At 33.2% G+C, this 17,367-nt stretch overlaps 1 protein-coding gene across 12 annotated transcripts in view; it reads right to left on the bottom strand.

Moving 5' to 3' along the window:
• Window positions 1–17,367, bottom strand: part of LOC143049654 (neuron navigator 2-like) — a 342,816-nt gene that overhangs the window by 295,727 nt on the left and 29,722 nt on the right. For 11 of the 12 annotated variants that reach the window (XM_076223289.1, XM_076223271.1, XM_076223267.1 and 8 more), the window contains exon 1: window positions 7,749–9,062. The exons of the other annotated variant lie outside the window; for it this stretch is intronic. In XM_076223289.1, coding sequence (XP_076079404.1) covers window positions 7,749–9,047 — 1,299 coding nt within the window. In that variant the 5' untranslated portion in view covers window positions 9,048–9,062. Of the gene's footprint in view, window positions 1–7,748; window positions 9,063–17,367 lie in introns of those variants that run through there. 12 annotated transcript variants of the gene reach the window in all.

Consider the following 17,367-nt stretch of genomic DNA (forward strand, 5'->3'; position numbering starts at 1 on the left):
ACTCCTTTTGTTTGGTTACTGACTTGCTGACTAATTCATACTCCTTTTGTTGGGTTACTGTCTTGCTGACTAATTCATACTCCTTTTGTTGGGTTACTGTCTTGCTGACTAATTCATACTCCTTTTGTTGGGTTGCTGTCTTGCTGACTAATTCATACTCCTTTTGTTGGGTTGCTGTCTTGCTGACTAATTCATACTCCTTTGTTGGGTTACTGTCTTGCTGACTAATTCATACTCCTTTTGTTGGGTTACTGTCTTGCTGACTAATTCATACTCCTTTTGTTGGGTTGCTGTCTTGCTGACTAACTCATACCCCTGTTGTTGGATTGCTGACTTGCTGACTTGCTGACTTATTCATACTCCTTTTGTTGGGTTGCTGTCTTGCTGACTAATTCATACTCCTTTTGTTGGGTTACTGACTTGCTGACTAATTCATACTCCTTTTGTTGGGTTACTGTCTTGCTGACTAATTCATACTCCTTTTGTTGGGTTACTGTCTTGCTGACTAATTCATACTCCTTTTGTTGGGTTACTGTCTTGCTGACTAATTCATACTCCTTTTGTTGGGTTACTGTCTTGCTGACTAATTCATACTCCTTTGTTGGGTTACTGTCTTGCTGACTAATTCATACTCCTTTTGTTGGGTTACTGACTTGCTGACTAATTCATACTCCTTTTGTTGGGTTACTGTCTTGCTGACTAATTCATACTCCTTTTGTTGGGTTACTGTCTTGCTGACTAATTCATACTCCTTTTGTTGGGTTACTGTCTTGCTGACTAATTCATACTCCTTTTGTTGGGTTACTGTCTTGCTGACTAATTCATACTCCTTTTGTTGGGTTGCTGTCTTACTGAATTATTCATACTCCTTTTGTTGGGTTGCTGTCGTGCTGACTAGTTCATACTCCTTTTGTTAGGTTGCTGTCTTGCTGACTATAATTCATACTTCTTTTGTTGTGTTGCTGTCTTGCTGACTTATTCATACTCCTTTTGTTGGGTTGCTGTCTTGTTGGCTAATTCATACTCCTTTTATTGGGTTGCTGTCTTGCTGACTATAATTAATACTCCTTTTGTTGGGTTGCTGTCTTGCTGACTATAATTCATACTCCTTTTCTTGGGTTGCTGTCTTGCTGACTAATTCATACTCCTTTTGTTGGATTGTTGTCTTGCTGACTAATTCATACTCCTTTTGTTGGGTTGCTGTCTTGCTGAATTATTCATACTCCTTTTGTTGGGTTGCTGACTTGTTGACTAATTCATACTCCTTTTGTTGGGTTGCTGTCTTGCTGACTATAATTAATACTCCTTTTGTTGGGTTGCTGTCTTGCTGACTATAATTCATACTCCTTTTCTTGGGTTGCTGTCTTGCTGACTAGTTCATACTCCTTTTGTTAGGTTGCTGTCTTGCTGAGTATAATTCATACTTCTTTTGTTGGGTTGCTGTCTTGCTGACTTATTCATACTCCTTTTGTTGGGTTGCTGTCTTGCTGACTATAATTAATACTCCTTTTGTTGGGTTGCTGTCTTGCTGACTTATTCATACTCCTTTTGTTGGGTTGCTGTCTTGCTGACTTATTCATACTCCTTTTGTTGGGTTGCTGTTTTGCTGACTAATTCATACTCCTTTTGTTGGGTTACTGTATCACTAACTAATTCATGTTTTACAGATATAAAATCTTTTTTAAGTAAACAGGGCTGATTCAATGCAGAATTTAGCACTGATATATTAGATGGATTGATAAATATGTGAATAAAAATATTTTACTCCTTATTGAGGGGGAGGACAGGGGGGTACAGTCTGCACCAAAAACTTTTTCAACTACTAGTCCGAAGACCAATATTCCGACATTTGTCTTATTGGTCCAAACAAAGTTTTGCAAATACTTACTAGCCCGAATGAAATTTTACTAGTCTGGGGCATCGGACTAGTGGCTAACCGTGCAGACTGGGGGTACCCTTCTCCCTTCTCCCACCCCTCTTCTCCTTTCTCCTACCCCCATTCTCCTTTCTCCCATTAGAATAAAATATCTCCTTTTGAGATATTTTTTCTTGAAATATTAGAAAAAATTTTAAAAGGAGAGATATTTTCTTTTTTCTCCTTTCTCCAACTTTTTCTCCTTTCTCCCAGCCTTCCTCTCCTTTCTCCTTTCTCCCACCCCCTTTCTCCTTTCTCCTACCCCCTTTCTCCCTGTCTCCCTTACCCCTGTCCTCCCCCTCCTTATTGTGCCAATGGCTACAGACATTAAGTGCCCCCAAACAAATAATTGTCGAGGTTATGTAAATAAAGCCATTTGTATAGCAAATACTGAATACAGTGGGATATTTGCAAGAGGATTTTTTTTTCTGTTGCTAAATTTGCCAATTAAGACAAAATACACATCAAATATCACAAAGGGTCATTAGTAGGCAAAAGTCACCACACATACAATAAGAAGTATTCTCCTGAGAGATAATCTCACTGTATCCAAATGGTTGACTGGACAAATGACCATAGGTCAATTATCTCTTGAAACCTTAATAAAGATAAAGATTGTACCGATTTCCGTAACATTTCTATCAATTCGTCCTTAAAAGGCTATGACAAGGATACATACAGTTTACAGTTATACAAAGCATGGTAATTGTTACTTCTATGTCCAACAGTGACCACCATGGTCATCTTAATGACCACCGTAGGAATTACTGATAGAAGTAATTGCTAACCAGTCAATTTCACCCGAGGACATCTTTTTTATGGTCAAAGACTAAATTGATTTATTCTATAAAAGTTGTCTGAAAATACGAATTATGTATTATTTGATTGCTGAAAGCCGACATATTGAAATATCAATTTAGAAACATCAGCACAATGGTTTGTTATAGAAATGAACAGTAAAAACAATTTGGCTGTATATTGTTTTCATGGAGACAAATCTATAATTGTAATTCAATGTATCGAGTAGTTTATAACTACAATAAGGTTAAAGATCCCTATGTATAAACATTCCCAATTATGGTGTGTAAGCTGACTCAATTGTTTCTTTCAATGTCTAATTTCTATATTCGATTCTGTAGAGCACAATTTTTTTAAGACAGACATATTGCCTATATAAGGCTACTAAGTTAAAAATTATTTAGGCCCAGCAGGCAGGAAACAGTTTTTACTTCATTTCATGTTTTTGTGAAAAATCTGTTTCATTATAGTATAAAAAAAAGTAAATAAACAAGATGGATGAAAATATATGTTATATATATATTTCTTTCGCCAAATTCTTTTGCAAATGACAAATTTTAATCGCCCCAATTAAATTTTTTTGGCAAATTGCGAAAATGGTGACAGCCAGTGGAAACCCTGCACTATACATGGAAAGGTGTTGCTTTACCTGACAATACAATAAATGGAAGTTTTTAACTACCTTGACTGGCTATACAGTCCTTGCACAGTCAGTACCTGATAGTGAATTCTTCTTACATTCTATATTGTGGTATAAGCGAAATGAACTAAAGGAATGATAATTAAGCAATGTTTACACACTTTTTAAAAGCATCACTGAAAGTTGTCAAAAAAACCCAGAACAACACCTTTTTTTCAACTGTAATTCATTTCTGTAATATTATACATTTGTATATTAAGAGGTATATTAACATTCAAGAAACCTTCAATTTCTGTTAAGTAAAATTAAAGAGTTATCACCGAATCGTTTCATATTCAATATACAATTATGGCCCGTTGAAAAGGTGAATATCCAAAATTGTCAACACGAGAAGGTTATTTCATTGAGGGCACAGCCCGAAGGGAAATAACTTTCAAGGGTTGACAATATTCGATATTCATCGATTCTAAGGGGCCACAATTGTTTTATTATACCGAACTAACAGTGAACACTTACTATAGTGTCTATATTTTTAACATAACACACAGACTGACATTTGAAAATATAAATTTGTGTTCGAATTTCTCGAATTAACAACAAAAGTAGAATCTTTTTGTAAAATATTGATGGCCCTGAAAAGGACCGTTTATAAGAGATATTATCGACTGCTGGCTCTCTCAGCTCTATTCATGTCCAATGCCTTATTTCCTCGTCTCTCGATGGGCTTCCAGTGTAACGTGAACGCTGCCATTTTGTTTATTTACGTCTGTGACGTCATTTTCATGGGCGGTAACTAGAGTACAAATCAACAAACTCAAAAGGTTATTCACCATTGGTGGAAATTTTTAGGGTTATTCGTCCTTCTTTGCAATTGAATGCAAATTAACTGAATTATTCCATGTCACGTGATAACGTTTCACCCAACAGTATTGTTTGAAACATATGTAAGGTATAATAATATGAGTTATCTCCCATCTATGTAATATAAAAGAGTTTTCTTCTAATAGATTCAAATTCAATGTATGAGTTATCTCTCATTTCTGTGATATTAAATAAAAGAGTTATCTCCTTATAATTGACTTATCTCCCATTTAATATCACAGAAATGGGGGATATCTCCTTATAGTTTCAAATTCAATATGAATTATCTCCCATTTATGTAATATAAAAGAGTTAGCTCCTAAAAGTTCATAGATGCCAACCCCCTTTTGACACAATCAGTAACAAACTATCAAATTTTCCGTATTTTTGAAAAGTTTTCAGTAATCATTCATAAACGTGCATTTACCAATCAAAATTACTGACGAGTGGTTGCAAAGTGATGTACACTAAAATTTGTCATTTAACATGTTGTCTGTAGTATGTATTCCATTCATTAATTGTTCAAATGTTCTCGACTCAAACATTTTTGTTTTGTCAAGGAGAAGTAGAGAAAGGGGGAAAGCTACTTAATAAAATGCAAGTTTGACTCTTCAGAAGTCAGTTAGTTACTCAACAATAGGTTGATAACTCCCGAGAAACCGGAAGCATTACATTGGCGTTTCCTAAATACTGGACCAGGACGGAAAAGTAATGATAAAAATCCGCGTTTTACAAAATTGAACGTCGATGATTAGGAATCCGTAACTATTCGACTTTGACCGTAATAGCGTAGTTTATATCGCAAAATCGGAAAAACTACGGAAAAATCGTAATAGTTGGCATCTATGAAAGTTTCAAATTATCACCCATCTATTGATATATATAAGATGTGGTATGAGTGCCAATGAGACAACTCTCTATCTAAATCACAATTTGTACAAGTATACCATTTTTATAAGTCGAAGTACATGAAGTACAGTCTTCAACACAGAGCCTTAGCTCACACCAAACAGCTAAATATGTAATACAAAAGAGATGTCATAAAAGATTCAAATTCAACAGTCCAGTTATCTCCTGTTGATGTAATATCAAACATAAAGAGTTATCGGACATTTATGTAATATCAAACATAAAGAGTTATCTCCCATTTAATAATATCAAACATAAAGAGTTATCTCCTAAAAGTTTCAAATTCAACAGTCCAGTTATCTCCTGTTGATGTAATATCAAACATAAAGAGTTATCTCCCATTTATGTAATATCAAACATGAAGAGTTATCTCCTAAAAGTTTCAAATTCAACAGTCCAGTTATCTCCCATTGATGTAATATCAAACATAAAGAGTTATCTCTCATTTATGTTATATCAATCTCCTAAAAGTTTCAAATGAAATGTGTGAGCTATCTCTTATTTATGTTATATTAAATATTAGAGTTATCTCCTCAAAGTGTCACATTTAATGAGCAAGTTATCTTTCATTCCTATCAAATCAAATGTAAATGATGTTTTCTTATAATGTCATTTTTCATGTGTGATCAGGTTACCGTCATTTGAGTCAAGTCTGAAATTTAACTAAGTTAGTCATCTAAAAAAAATGTCAGATTTATTATAGGAGTTATCTCCCTCTCATTTTTAGTATACTGCGAGAGTAATGTCCCACTCATATCAAATTTAATGCAATACTTAAAGATAAGAATATCTAACATAGATTAAACATGTACAAAAGATTTGGTGACTTTATAACTTTTGTCAAAATACTTCAGTCTAAAAAATACGTTATTCTGATTATACCCTGATTAAGGTGGTACCTAACACTACAGGGAGATAACTCTGTAAAATCAGCCAAACGTTTTAATAACGTTGTGTTGTAAAGGGAATATTAAGCTTCTCAATGATCAAAATTGGTGTTTTTCAATCTGCTATATAACCAGTGTAATTTTTCTGATAAAATGGTTGGTTCAAAATTTTTGAAATTTATATATTTTGGTTAAAGGTTCAAAGTAAATACTTTGTCAATATTTCATGAAAATTAAACGAGCCAAATTAATTTTAGTGAAAATGTTGGGTACCACCTTAAATCAATAATTTATCAATAATGTTTCTTTTCCATTACAAAGTTTTCTATAACAACTGTTTATATTTCTTCAAGGCAGTAAACCTTCAAATAAAAATTTTTGATGATTTTGTCATCTTTGATTTTTCAAGACAAATTAGCATCTCTCATGTTTACTTCTAAGTGGTGCAAATTCCTATCAAATGTGGCAACCCCCCCTAAAATGTGTGTTACTCCATTATAAGCAAATCCTAAACAAATTCAAAAGGTCTCATATGCCCCAATACAACAACTTGAGACTTTAAGATTTAACATCATACAGATTATTACAAAGCCATCATAGGTGAGTTCTACATTTATATGCATTTTTACAAGGAATTTATAAAATACCTGTAGGAAATAATAGTTTAAAGAAAACCATTACAATACAGGTATTTATAGACTAATTAGATAGGTGTGGTCTGTTACTGATAACTGCATCATAAATTCCATCAACAAATAAAGGTAAACAGAACAGAAAGCTCTAAACAATTCTATTCCAGGTACACATTTACAAAGCCATAATAATTTCTAGAAAGATAAGGGATATTTATAATGGAAGCAAATCTAGAGACTTCAGGCAGACATTTACGATGCCATAATGACTTCTGGAAAGTTATTAAGGGGTCTTATGGAAGAAAAACTAGAAAAATGTTCTTCAGGTAGAAATTGTAAATTCTGGAAAGATATAAAGGAGTAATGGAATGAGAACCAAAAAAAATCATTTCTAAGGTAGAAATTGTAATTTCTGGAAAGAAAAAAAAAAGAAAGGAAATAAAAAGTAGAAAAATTGTTCTTCAGGTAGACATCGACAAAAGCATTACAACTAATGTATAAAGATAGGAACATTTGAAATGAAAACAAGAAAAAAATTCCTACATATCGTCGCTGGGCTTCAAAAATGTTGTAAATCACAAATTTTTCAAGAAAAAAAATATCTCACAAACAGGCTTTGAAAATTTTGGCAAAAATGCATGCTTCCAAAATGTTGTATGTGATTTTGAACATTTTTGTAAATAGCAGTGAAATAAAAACTTTGACATTTCTGGATTATCCAAGAACTTAAATCATTTTCACAGAAATAAAGAAATGTACAATTATTTTTTCATAAAGCCATTCTACTACGATTTTCAAGTTTTCATATAACATTTTGGAAGCAAACATTACAAACAATTGACATTGGCAATTTTGTAATATGTCTTATTTCACACATTTTTATTGGTCTATCTGTATGCTATTTTGTAATACCAAGGATTTCCTCCCGCCCAGACCATTGGTGTCAAAAAGTAGTTTTAGCCACAAAAGTCATATACAACATTTTAAAAGCCCAGCGACGATATATAGTTATATTTTGAAGGTTTTCAATAAGCAGCAATTCAAAGCTACTACTCTAATTCAAAACATACAGATACAGATATAAATGTAAACATTGATTAACCTACCTTTAAATTACTTGGCACATAATTATATATTCCTAGAAAAGTTGATCCTCTTTCATGAAGAATATCATCGGAATCGTAACCCGACACTTTATCCTTTAAATTAGTAATGGTGGCTACTGACGTTTCGACTGCATTAGAATCTACTATCGAAATTAAAGATGGATCGTTTTCATCATCACAAGTTTTCAAAACTACGGAAAATTCCTGAACCTCTTTTTGAGCCTGAACTCCAATGGTATCATTCTCATCATAAAAATCATCAATCTGACCTATGTCAGCACCCCCTAGTGAAACACCACTGTCAGAAGAATCAGAAATTTTCCCTTTCCGAGATTCTCGTCGAGATTGTGAAAATCGTTTTGAATTTGGCACGTAAGGTTCCTTATTTGATTCCATTGGCTCATTTGAAATTATCTGAACATCACAGATTTTAGGGTTAGTATTCTCCAAATCGGTATCATTCAGAATATTAATCTTATTTTGGCAAGAAGTATCAATATCCACAGACGGAGAATTTAACTCATTCTGTTGCAAGCAGGTATTTTCACTTGTTGTATTTGTGGAACTTTCTACAACATTTGTTTCGGTCTCATTTGTTAAGGTCTTTATCGAAATATCACCAGTTTTGATTGGTGGACCTCTATATATGACAGTCTGTTCCCTTCGTAATGATGGACTACCTGGAGTTGTCAAATTATTTGTTTGTTCCTTTGAACATGTTTTCTCTCTCTGCGTCTCCTTTGCAGCGGAGGCTACACATGTTTTGGTTTCCTTAGAATTACATATTGGATCCTTTTTAATATCCTTAGTAGCATTTGTCTCCCCTTTTTTCCCTTCCTTACAAACAAATGTATTTTCCTTTTTTATTTCCCTTGAACCAGATGTTTTTGTTTCCCTAGATCCTGAGACCTCTCTTCTAAGTTCCTTAGAAACACTTGTCTGAACTTTATTCGTAATCACAGAAGGCTTATTTGATATCACAGTTGAACTTCTCTTCCCACTAGGTTCCTTATAAACAGCTGTCTGCTCTTTTTTAGGTTCCTTAGAAACAGCCGTCTGCTCTCTTTTAGGTTCCTTAGAAACAGACGTCTGCTTTTTTTTAATTTCCCTAGAAATTGTGGACAGCTGTTTTCCTCCAACTTCTTTAGCAGTTGTTGAAGAAACCTTTCTCGGTCCAATTTCCTTTGTCTTCCCAGCAGCCCTTGTATCACACGGCTTTTTAGTTATTTTAGAACCCTCTTGTTTCGGTAAGGGTATTTTAGTTGGCGTATTCTGTCTAGAATCTGCAGACGATGCCATAAGTAGAATTTATCAATTACATGTTTTACCAATATTTTACCCAATACGCTTCTAACTGCTGCACAAAGTTAAATGACGAAAATATCTGCTGCATATTCCAACAAAACATATCGCTAGTGCAATAAAACACGTCAATTGGAGGCGATATATCTCTATATAGGCATAGCTGAATATACAATAGAAATCTATATCTCTTTAATTAGATAACTTTCGTAGAAGTATTGACGAGGATCCTATAAAGCTTTTAATTTGTCCAATATCCTAACATAACCTACCTCAGTAGATGTGAAATCAACCTTTCTAAGTTACAACATCCCAACAGCGAAAGAATTATGTGTTAAATACTTCGTTAATTCCATAATTGAAATTACCTCGTATTTTAACGATTTGGAAAATCGTGAGCAGTATAGTAAAGTACTAGTTATTGCTTTTTTATACTACTGATTTATATACTGAGAGTTTCCCATCTGTTAAAACATAGTATTGATCTATTAAAGATCCTCCGAGACCTTCTACTAATTACGCATATTGTTTTGCAACCAGGTATAGATTAAAAGAATATCTATCGGTCATTTCATACAACATAATTAATAAAGACTGCCACTGATAAAAGATGGATGTCTTTAAAACATAAATGAATTGCATAATATTGGGTATTTATGGGAACTAATTCCTGGAATAATCTTTTCTGTGAATGCTAAGCATGGAGAAAACTGAATTAGCTCCAGCGTAAACTGAATAATCTCAGTCATTCAAAGATTACATATGAATAGATTAAGATGTAGGGTTAATATCATCAATACAGCAACCTCATAACAAAAATAAACAAAAGACACTTTGAGGTCAACATATAATAGTCTTCAACAATAATAATACATGTATCTTTTTCAATGATCAACTCTTGCTATAACCTTTAAAGATCAAGAATTGTTGATGGGGTTTACAGAATAGAGAACAATGGGGAAAATATGCTGAAATATAAACAATAGAGAAAAATGGCCCAAATAGTTATCAAAGGTACCAGGATTATAATTTAATACGCCAGCAGCACGTTTTATCTACATAAGACTCATCAGTGACGCCAGAGACATATATGTCTCTGGTGACGCTCAGATCAAAATAATAAAAAAGCCAAACAAGTACAAAGTTGAAGAGCAATTTGAAGAAATGAATAACACCCCTGCCCATAAATCTGTACCATTATACAGCAAGATGGCTCAGGAATCTGATTTTACTACAAATCGGCTGCGTTGGATATAAAATCCACATTATGCTAGGGAATTTTAATTTACATGTACATGTATACAACTTTGATTGGATTTGGCAACATTCCACATATTCAAATACGAAATAAAAGTTTTTTGGGGCTATTTTATGGGAATCTTATAACAACTTAATCTTCAAATATTAACAGACTTTTAATATAGATTCTAATTTAAGTCGAAATAGGATAACAGATATATTGATATACACTTGCATAAGGTTGGTTTCTATCTGCACGAGCCCAAATGTTGATGTTATAAATTTTACTTAATTTGTAAAAAAAAAATGTCAAGAAAAATTAAAGCCTTCACTACCTGGTATAATTAATGGACATATGTATGATAACTATTAATTTGGCCTATTTCTATTTTCTATCTTTTTATATATATCAGTACCTCATTTTCTCTATGCTTTATATTCTTTTGCCCCTAAAATAATTCTCTATCCTATTTTAATTGCCCATTTTTCTGTAAATCAATCCAATCCCTTTCATTGTGTAAAAAGATGATGTACTGCTCGTGTAGATTTTCAAAGATCTTTCATTTGTTGAATTATATAATAAAAACCTTTTTTAATAATTTTTTTAAATTCATCATGGACTTTCATAATAAAGTTGATTACCTTAAGGTGGTACCCAACACTTTAACTAAAATTAATTTGGCTAATTTTCATAAAATTTTGACAAAGTATTAACTTTGACCCTTTGACAAAAATATAAAAAATTCAAAAATTTTGAACCAACCATTTTATCAGAAAAATTACACTGGTTATATAGCAGTTTGACAAACACTTATTTTGATCATTGAGAAGCTTAATATTCCCTTAACAACACAACGTAATTAAAACGTTTAGCTGATTTTACAGAGTTATCTCCCTGTAGTGTTAGGTACCACCTTAAGTCTTCCACCAAAATACTTACCGCCACGAAATAGCACAATTTTGTTGAAAGTGGCGATAAACAATCAATCAATCAATCAATTGATCAGAATTCCACATATATTCCTTTTACTCCAGATCTATCAGACATGCTAAACAGTCAATTAGTATCTAATTTCCAAAGACTTAACATTTCAAATTAAATATTCAAATCATGTAACAATAGAGAATTGAAAACATTACTTCTTGAAGAACAGCGAAAGCTAAAGAAGATTTATCAGCAGTTATTTATTTGATTCAAATGAGGATGCCTATTTTAATGAGAAAAAGAGAAAAAAAAATATAACTTTAATCCAGAGAATAAGTTTGACTGACTTAAATCGTAATTCAATGACAGACTTCAATAAAATGAAATTAAGGATATATCTTTTTAGCAGTCTTCTAGTTATAGTAATAAGGCATTATGCTGCCAATTATAAAAATATTTAGAAATTTCATTACATTTTTTTTTTTCTTATTTTAGTTGACCGATATAGTTTTATTAAATAATTAGACATAATGACAAAAAAATGAGAGCTCCTTAAAATATGTTATATATTTAGATTTTCACTGCTTGGATCAAAGTGATTGGATCATATATTTGATCATAGTTATTAATTTAATCATAGTGATTTGATCAAAGTGATTGAATGGTAGAAATTTCATCATAGGGGTTGGATCATATATTTGATCAGTGATTGGATTGTAGTGATTGGATCATATATGTGAGTAAACTATGAAACTCCCAACATGACAAAATAATTGAAACAATTCAGAAGAAAAAATGGGTTGTAATAATGTCTGACGTTCCTATGTGGACATATTTTCCTTTCATCTCAATCTATATCAAATGACAGAGGTTTTTGAAGACCAGCTTAGAAGAGCCATTCATTCCTATAACATATCATTTGTCTTTGAGTTACAAAAAAAAACCATTGAGAGGTATCTGCCCAAACACTGCTCACTCTGTGCAGGCTTAATCATATCAGAGGCAAAACAGATAATTTCCTGAGCCCTTAAGGATAAAAGAAGTCTGTTCTATGCTGTGAAGACACATATATATATTAAGTGTGTAACTGATGAGGCAAGGATGATAAACTAAAATTGTGGTAAGAAAAAAAAAACGGGGAACTAACATTGTATACTACCTAAATAATTTTCTTTAATATTAGCAAGGTAAAGGAGTATGTTCGGTAAGGTCCTAAAATGGCCCCCTTTTTTAGCGTAAATTTCAAATTCGGATTTATTGACTAATTAGAGGCGGATTTAGGGGGGGGGGGGGGGGGCAGGGGGCCCGCCCCCCCCCCCCTTTTTGGGAAAAAATAGTTGGTTGCTTATATAGGGAATCATTGAAGCGTGACCAGTCAGTGGGCCCCCACTTATGTAAATTCCTGGATCCGCCACTGCTAATATCACAATAAATTATAGCTTATACAGTATAACTAGATAGGAAATAAGCCATTTTGTTGCAAAATTTTACGTTTCTGCGTTTCATTATGACGTCAAAAGTTGTACTCATATTGATTTTTCACCAAAAAATCAATGAAAATGGGTAAATTTCCATAGATTATTGGACAGGAAACATAGAGCGCATACGTCAACAACAAAGATCTTTTGAAATAATGTTTGTGAAGACATTTCACATATCTTATTTGAATATTAAGTTTGTAGACGCCTATGCTCTATGTTTCCTGGTCATTAATTTGGTAGAAATGCAGCTGATTTTGTCAAATATCACCAAAATCCCTTTTCTTCCTTTTTGGGATGTAAAAATCAACGTGTTAGAATTAAACTTTGACAAAAACAGTTCTGTTTAACTTTCTCACATGTCTTTAAGGCAACTGCAAACATTTATTGTCTTGTAACTATGAACTTTATAGTACGAACAAAAAATGGCTCTTACCGAATTTACTCCTTAAATGTTCTAAAAATATCAATTTTTTAAGTTGTATCTGCAAAATGTCATAATTATCACTGATGAGAAAGAAGAGAAAACTGATTGTATTTTGCTATCTTGAAAGGTCATAAACAGTCTCCCCATACAAAAATCAAAGTTAAATTTGTCTTACTTATTCTCTTAAGATTTATAAAAATCTTGTGAAAATGACAATTTAGTATCTTTTGATACACAACATCCCTACATGATTATGATGATGATGATTTATTATTCTGCTTGTAATAAAATTTAGAGATGTATGTATGACATGGTAAATAGTTCTCGTGGGACTTTTGTCCAGACAGAAAACTATAGATCCATTAGTGTAAAATCTATTTAGTATATACCAAAACATTATAATAGTTCTAGTTTTTCACAAACAACTAGATATAGTGTCAAATAGAACAAGCAATGTTATCTAATACCTAATTTCATATTTTTGTAGAAAATCAAGTTTTACGAGTCCTGAGGTAGAAACTTAAAGTTATCTGTTTTGGAAAATTCCATGAGAAATCACTAAATAAATTGTACAGGGATGAAAAAACGCTAAATTTACAAAAAAAATATAAATAATCCTTTCAAACTGCTCTTCAGGGAATGAACAATTTTGTAAGAGATCAAATAAATACTGCATTAAGAACTGTCAGGAAAAAGGTATATATGATAAATGTCTGGATTATTCTGAACATCTCAGAGGTGTACTTGTGTCTTATGATTCTTTTAAGCTTATTTCAATGTGAAGGCCAAACAAAAATGTTTGTATGTTTTCTGTTTCACTTGTAGAATTAGCAGCAAGCACATATTTTATACCCTTACACATAACTGGTCAATATTGCAAGGCTGTCTAATTAAGGATTACTGCATGATGTCCTTAGCCACTTATTTCTGAAACATCAGTTGCTATAGATAAACTATATTAGTTTTCTCGTTTGAATTGTTTTACATTGATTTATCAGGGCCTTTTATAGCTGACTATGCGGTATGGGCTTTGCTCATTGTTGAAGGCTGTATGGTTACCTATAGTTGTTAATGTCTGTGTCATTTTGGTCTTTTGTGGATTATAGTTGTCTCATTGGCAATCATACCACATCTTCTTTTTTACATACAGTAACAAACCTACAGAAAATTTGCAATTTATTGAAAATTTGAATTTGTTGGTTCCCCTTAGTACCCACAAAATCCACGATTACTCCACATTAGTTATTTTTTATAAGTCTGGTTTTCCTAAATCTTATGTTTTATCTGATTAACGTTTTGTGGACTGTTTGATATGTTTGTCGGCCACACTCATTCTTCTTTAAATTTTGGGTTTTTTATTGTCTCCTTAGAAAGATTTCCCACCATTTTTCAAAGTCATGTGGATTATAGATAACTGAGTGAGTTAGTACTACGAATGTGACAGAAAACAACTAACGAATAGCATAAAATATAACAAGTATTTGCTTTGCCATAAATTGCTCTCTATGGATTTCAAACCTGAAAAGCAAAGGCAATAACTAAAATTGTCATAAAACATCAATACAATATTTATTACTGTGCCTTTACATTTACTGAAGAAAAATCGTAAAATTCAGAGAAAGTCTCCTAAAATTTTATTAAACAACAACAAATGAAATTGTTCAGATCTTAATCAATGCACAACATATAAAACTGCTTTTAATTATCCAGAGAGCACATTTTTAAGTATCATATACATATGCCTGTAATTTTAAGTATAATTCTACAGTGTCCAATATATTTAAGATTTTGAAGAACTTCTGTTACAGGATTCAATAAATATTTGAAAACATTGATTGGTAGTCAGGTGTAAAACAACACTTACAGTACCCTTGGCTCTCTCTTGGAGCCAGGGTACCAGGAGAGAACCACCGTTCTTCCAAAGAAGAACTGACAACTTCAGTCAATTAAGATATTCTAAGAGTGGCACCTCTGAGTAAATGATTTAATACTCAACCTCAGTGTTGACCTGGCTTTTAGGACCTGTCACAACATCAGAGGACTGTCACTTAAAGTCCCCCACATTAAAAAGATAGGGACTTTTTTTCTGAAGATTAATTATAACATTTATCCTAGGTTTGGATTACTAGTTTCAAATTTATCCCACTATATTTTCTTTCTTAGCCTAGTTCAAACACATATACCCAGGTTTGTGCTTAACTCATTCGCCCCAAGAGGTTTCTGGAAAATCAGGCATTTTCGAAAATTTGCAATCATATGCAAATTATATGCAAATTACATATCCCCATTTAAATGCATTGATCGTACAAAAAAAAGGGGGGTTCCAACCCCCGGAACCCCCCCTCTGGATCCGTGCCTGACACACAGCGAGCCAAATAGACGATTCAAAGTTGTAAGTGTTTGTATGATAACAGAAGCACCAATCATCTAAGTTTGCTCATTGTGTGTCATGCAGTCTTGAATCAAAAATCAATAAATCTGTTGCCCAACGTGATTTGTGCTGAAATACTGAAAAAAGGTGATAACTATGTTACTGTTCCACACTGTGAGCATGGGTTATTTAAATGGGAATCATTCTGATGAGTTAACCCTTTAACCCCCAATCCCGCCTGTAGGCGTGATGGTGACAACCATTCTTTGATGGCCCGTATGACCCTCCATACCTTTTTGAACTGCCCAACCTGAACTGTCAGGATAGCAGGGACTTCAACCAAGCAGTTAATGGTCAATAAACTCTTCTCAGACGTCTGTTTATGAAAATATGGCACTTTGAAATCTGTTTAAGAGTTCAAAATCGGAAAAACGTGAAAAGTAGCCAAAATCAGGTGGGGGTGGGCATCTTTTGATGGCCACTACGTAACTGGTAGTCATTGTAGGTATAAACTATTATCGTAAATTCATGCATAGGTGGTATAGGAACACAAAGAGGTATAACATGGCCAATAGGAGACTAGTCGGTAAAATCTAGGTCACTGTTTTGTCAAAAATCCGTAAAAACAGACATTTAGGCAGACCTGACTTAACAATAATAATTCGCCAGCAAGACACTTAAGTCCCATAAACTCCCAGTTAGCATGAATAGACTGCTGTATCTATAGGGTAAGACTTGAATGACAAAGAAACACAGTCTGGTCAATGTTCACCTCTCAAGGTCGTTTTAAAATCGGAAAATAGACGGAAAATTACCATTTTTCAGTGGGGGTGGGTTCAAACCCACGAGAAAATCTTCCACCTCCCACCCCACCCCCCATGCATGCCATCCACCCCCAAATCTCAATATATAGTTAAAATAGATGAGCATCAGTTACAGCATCAAGAGTCTGCTAATTTGCATATAATTTGCATATGATTGCAAATTTTCGAAAATGCCTGATTTTCCAGAAACCTCTTGGGGGCGAATGAGTTAAGCACAAACCTGGGTATATGTGTTTGAACTAGGCTAAATTTGTCCTGGGTTAGGAACCCCCCCTTTTTAAAATGGCTGGATCCGCCCCTGTGTGTCATGCTGTCATGAATAAAAACATGATCAGTCCATTGTCCAACCTGATTAGTGTGTAAACACAGAAAAAACTGATAAGTCCGTTACCATTCTATACCATTCTATACCGTGATGCGGTCACTTTTCAGACAGAATCATATTGTAACTTTTTTATATTTGACCCTATATCCAATTAATAACCCCCCGTCCTCCATTACCAGTAGGTACAAAACCATGAATTTATAGCCACACTGCTTTCTCAAATATTTAAAAAGAAGTTCACGAGAATTATACTTAAAGTTGTGTATTTTGATATTTTCAAATTTTCTCATTTCCCCTCCTCAATCCATGGTATAATATATTCCCATTTTTCTTGCTAGCAACTAATATTTGTACTTCCATCATTTTTTTAACTTTTAACAACACTTTACAGAAAATCAATGGAACGCTATAAAAATATATCTTTTTAAGAATTCACACTTTCATATAAAATTATAACAGAAAGTTTGGGTTTTTTTGCCTAGAAATTTATATATATGATCTATTCATACATAATCTATTGGGAATAATCCAATAAATTCTGTGAAAACATGAAGTCTTTTGTGAAACTAGGAACAAATCCTAAAAAAAATATTTCACTTCTAATGTCAGCAGCAGACCTAATTTTTCACTGATGTTTTGTTCGACTGTCTCCAATACTGTGTTCTAACAGACAAGTTTAATTGTTCTGAGACCACACTCGACCCCAGCATGTCTATGGGCAATCAATG

The sequence above is a fragment of the Mytilus galloprovincialis genome, chromosome 10 (genome assembly GCF_965363235.1).
Source record: "Mytilus galloprovincialis chromosome 10, xbMytGall1.hap1.1, whole genome shotgun sequence".
In the NCBI taxonomy this organism is placed as follows: domain Eukaryota; kingdom Metazoa; phylum Mollusca; class Bivalvia; order Mytilida; family Mytilidae; genus Mytilus; species Mytilus galloprovincialis.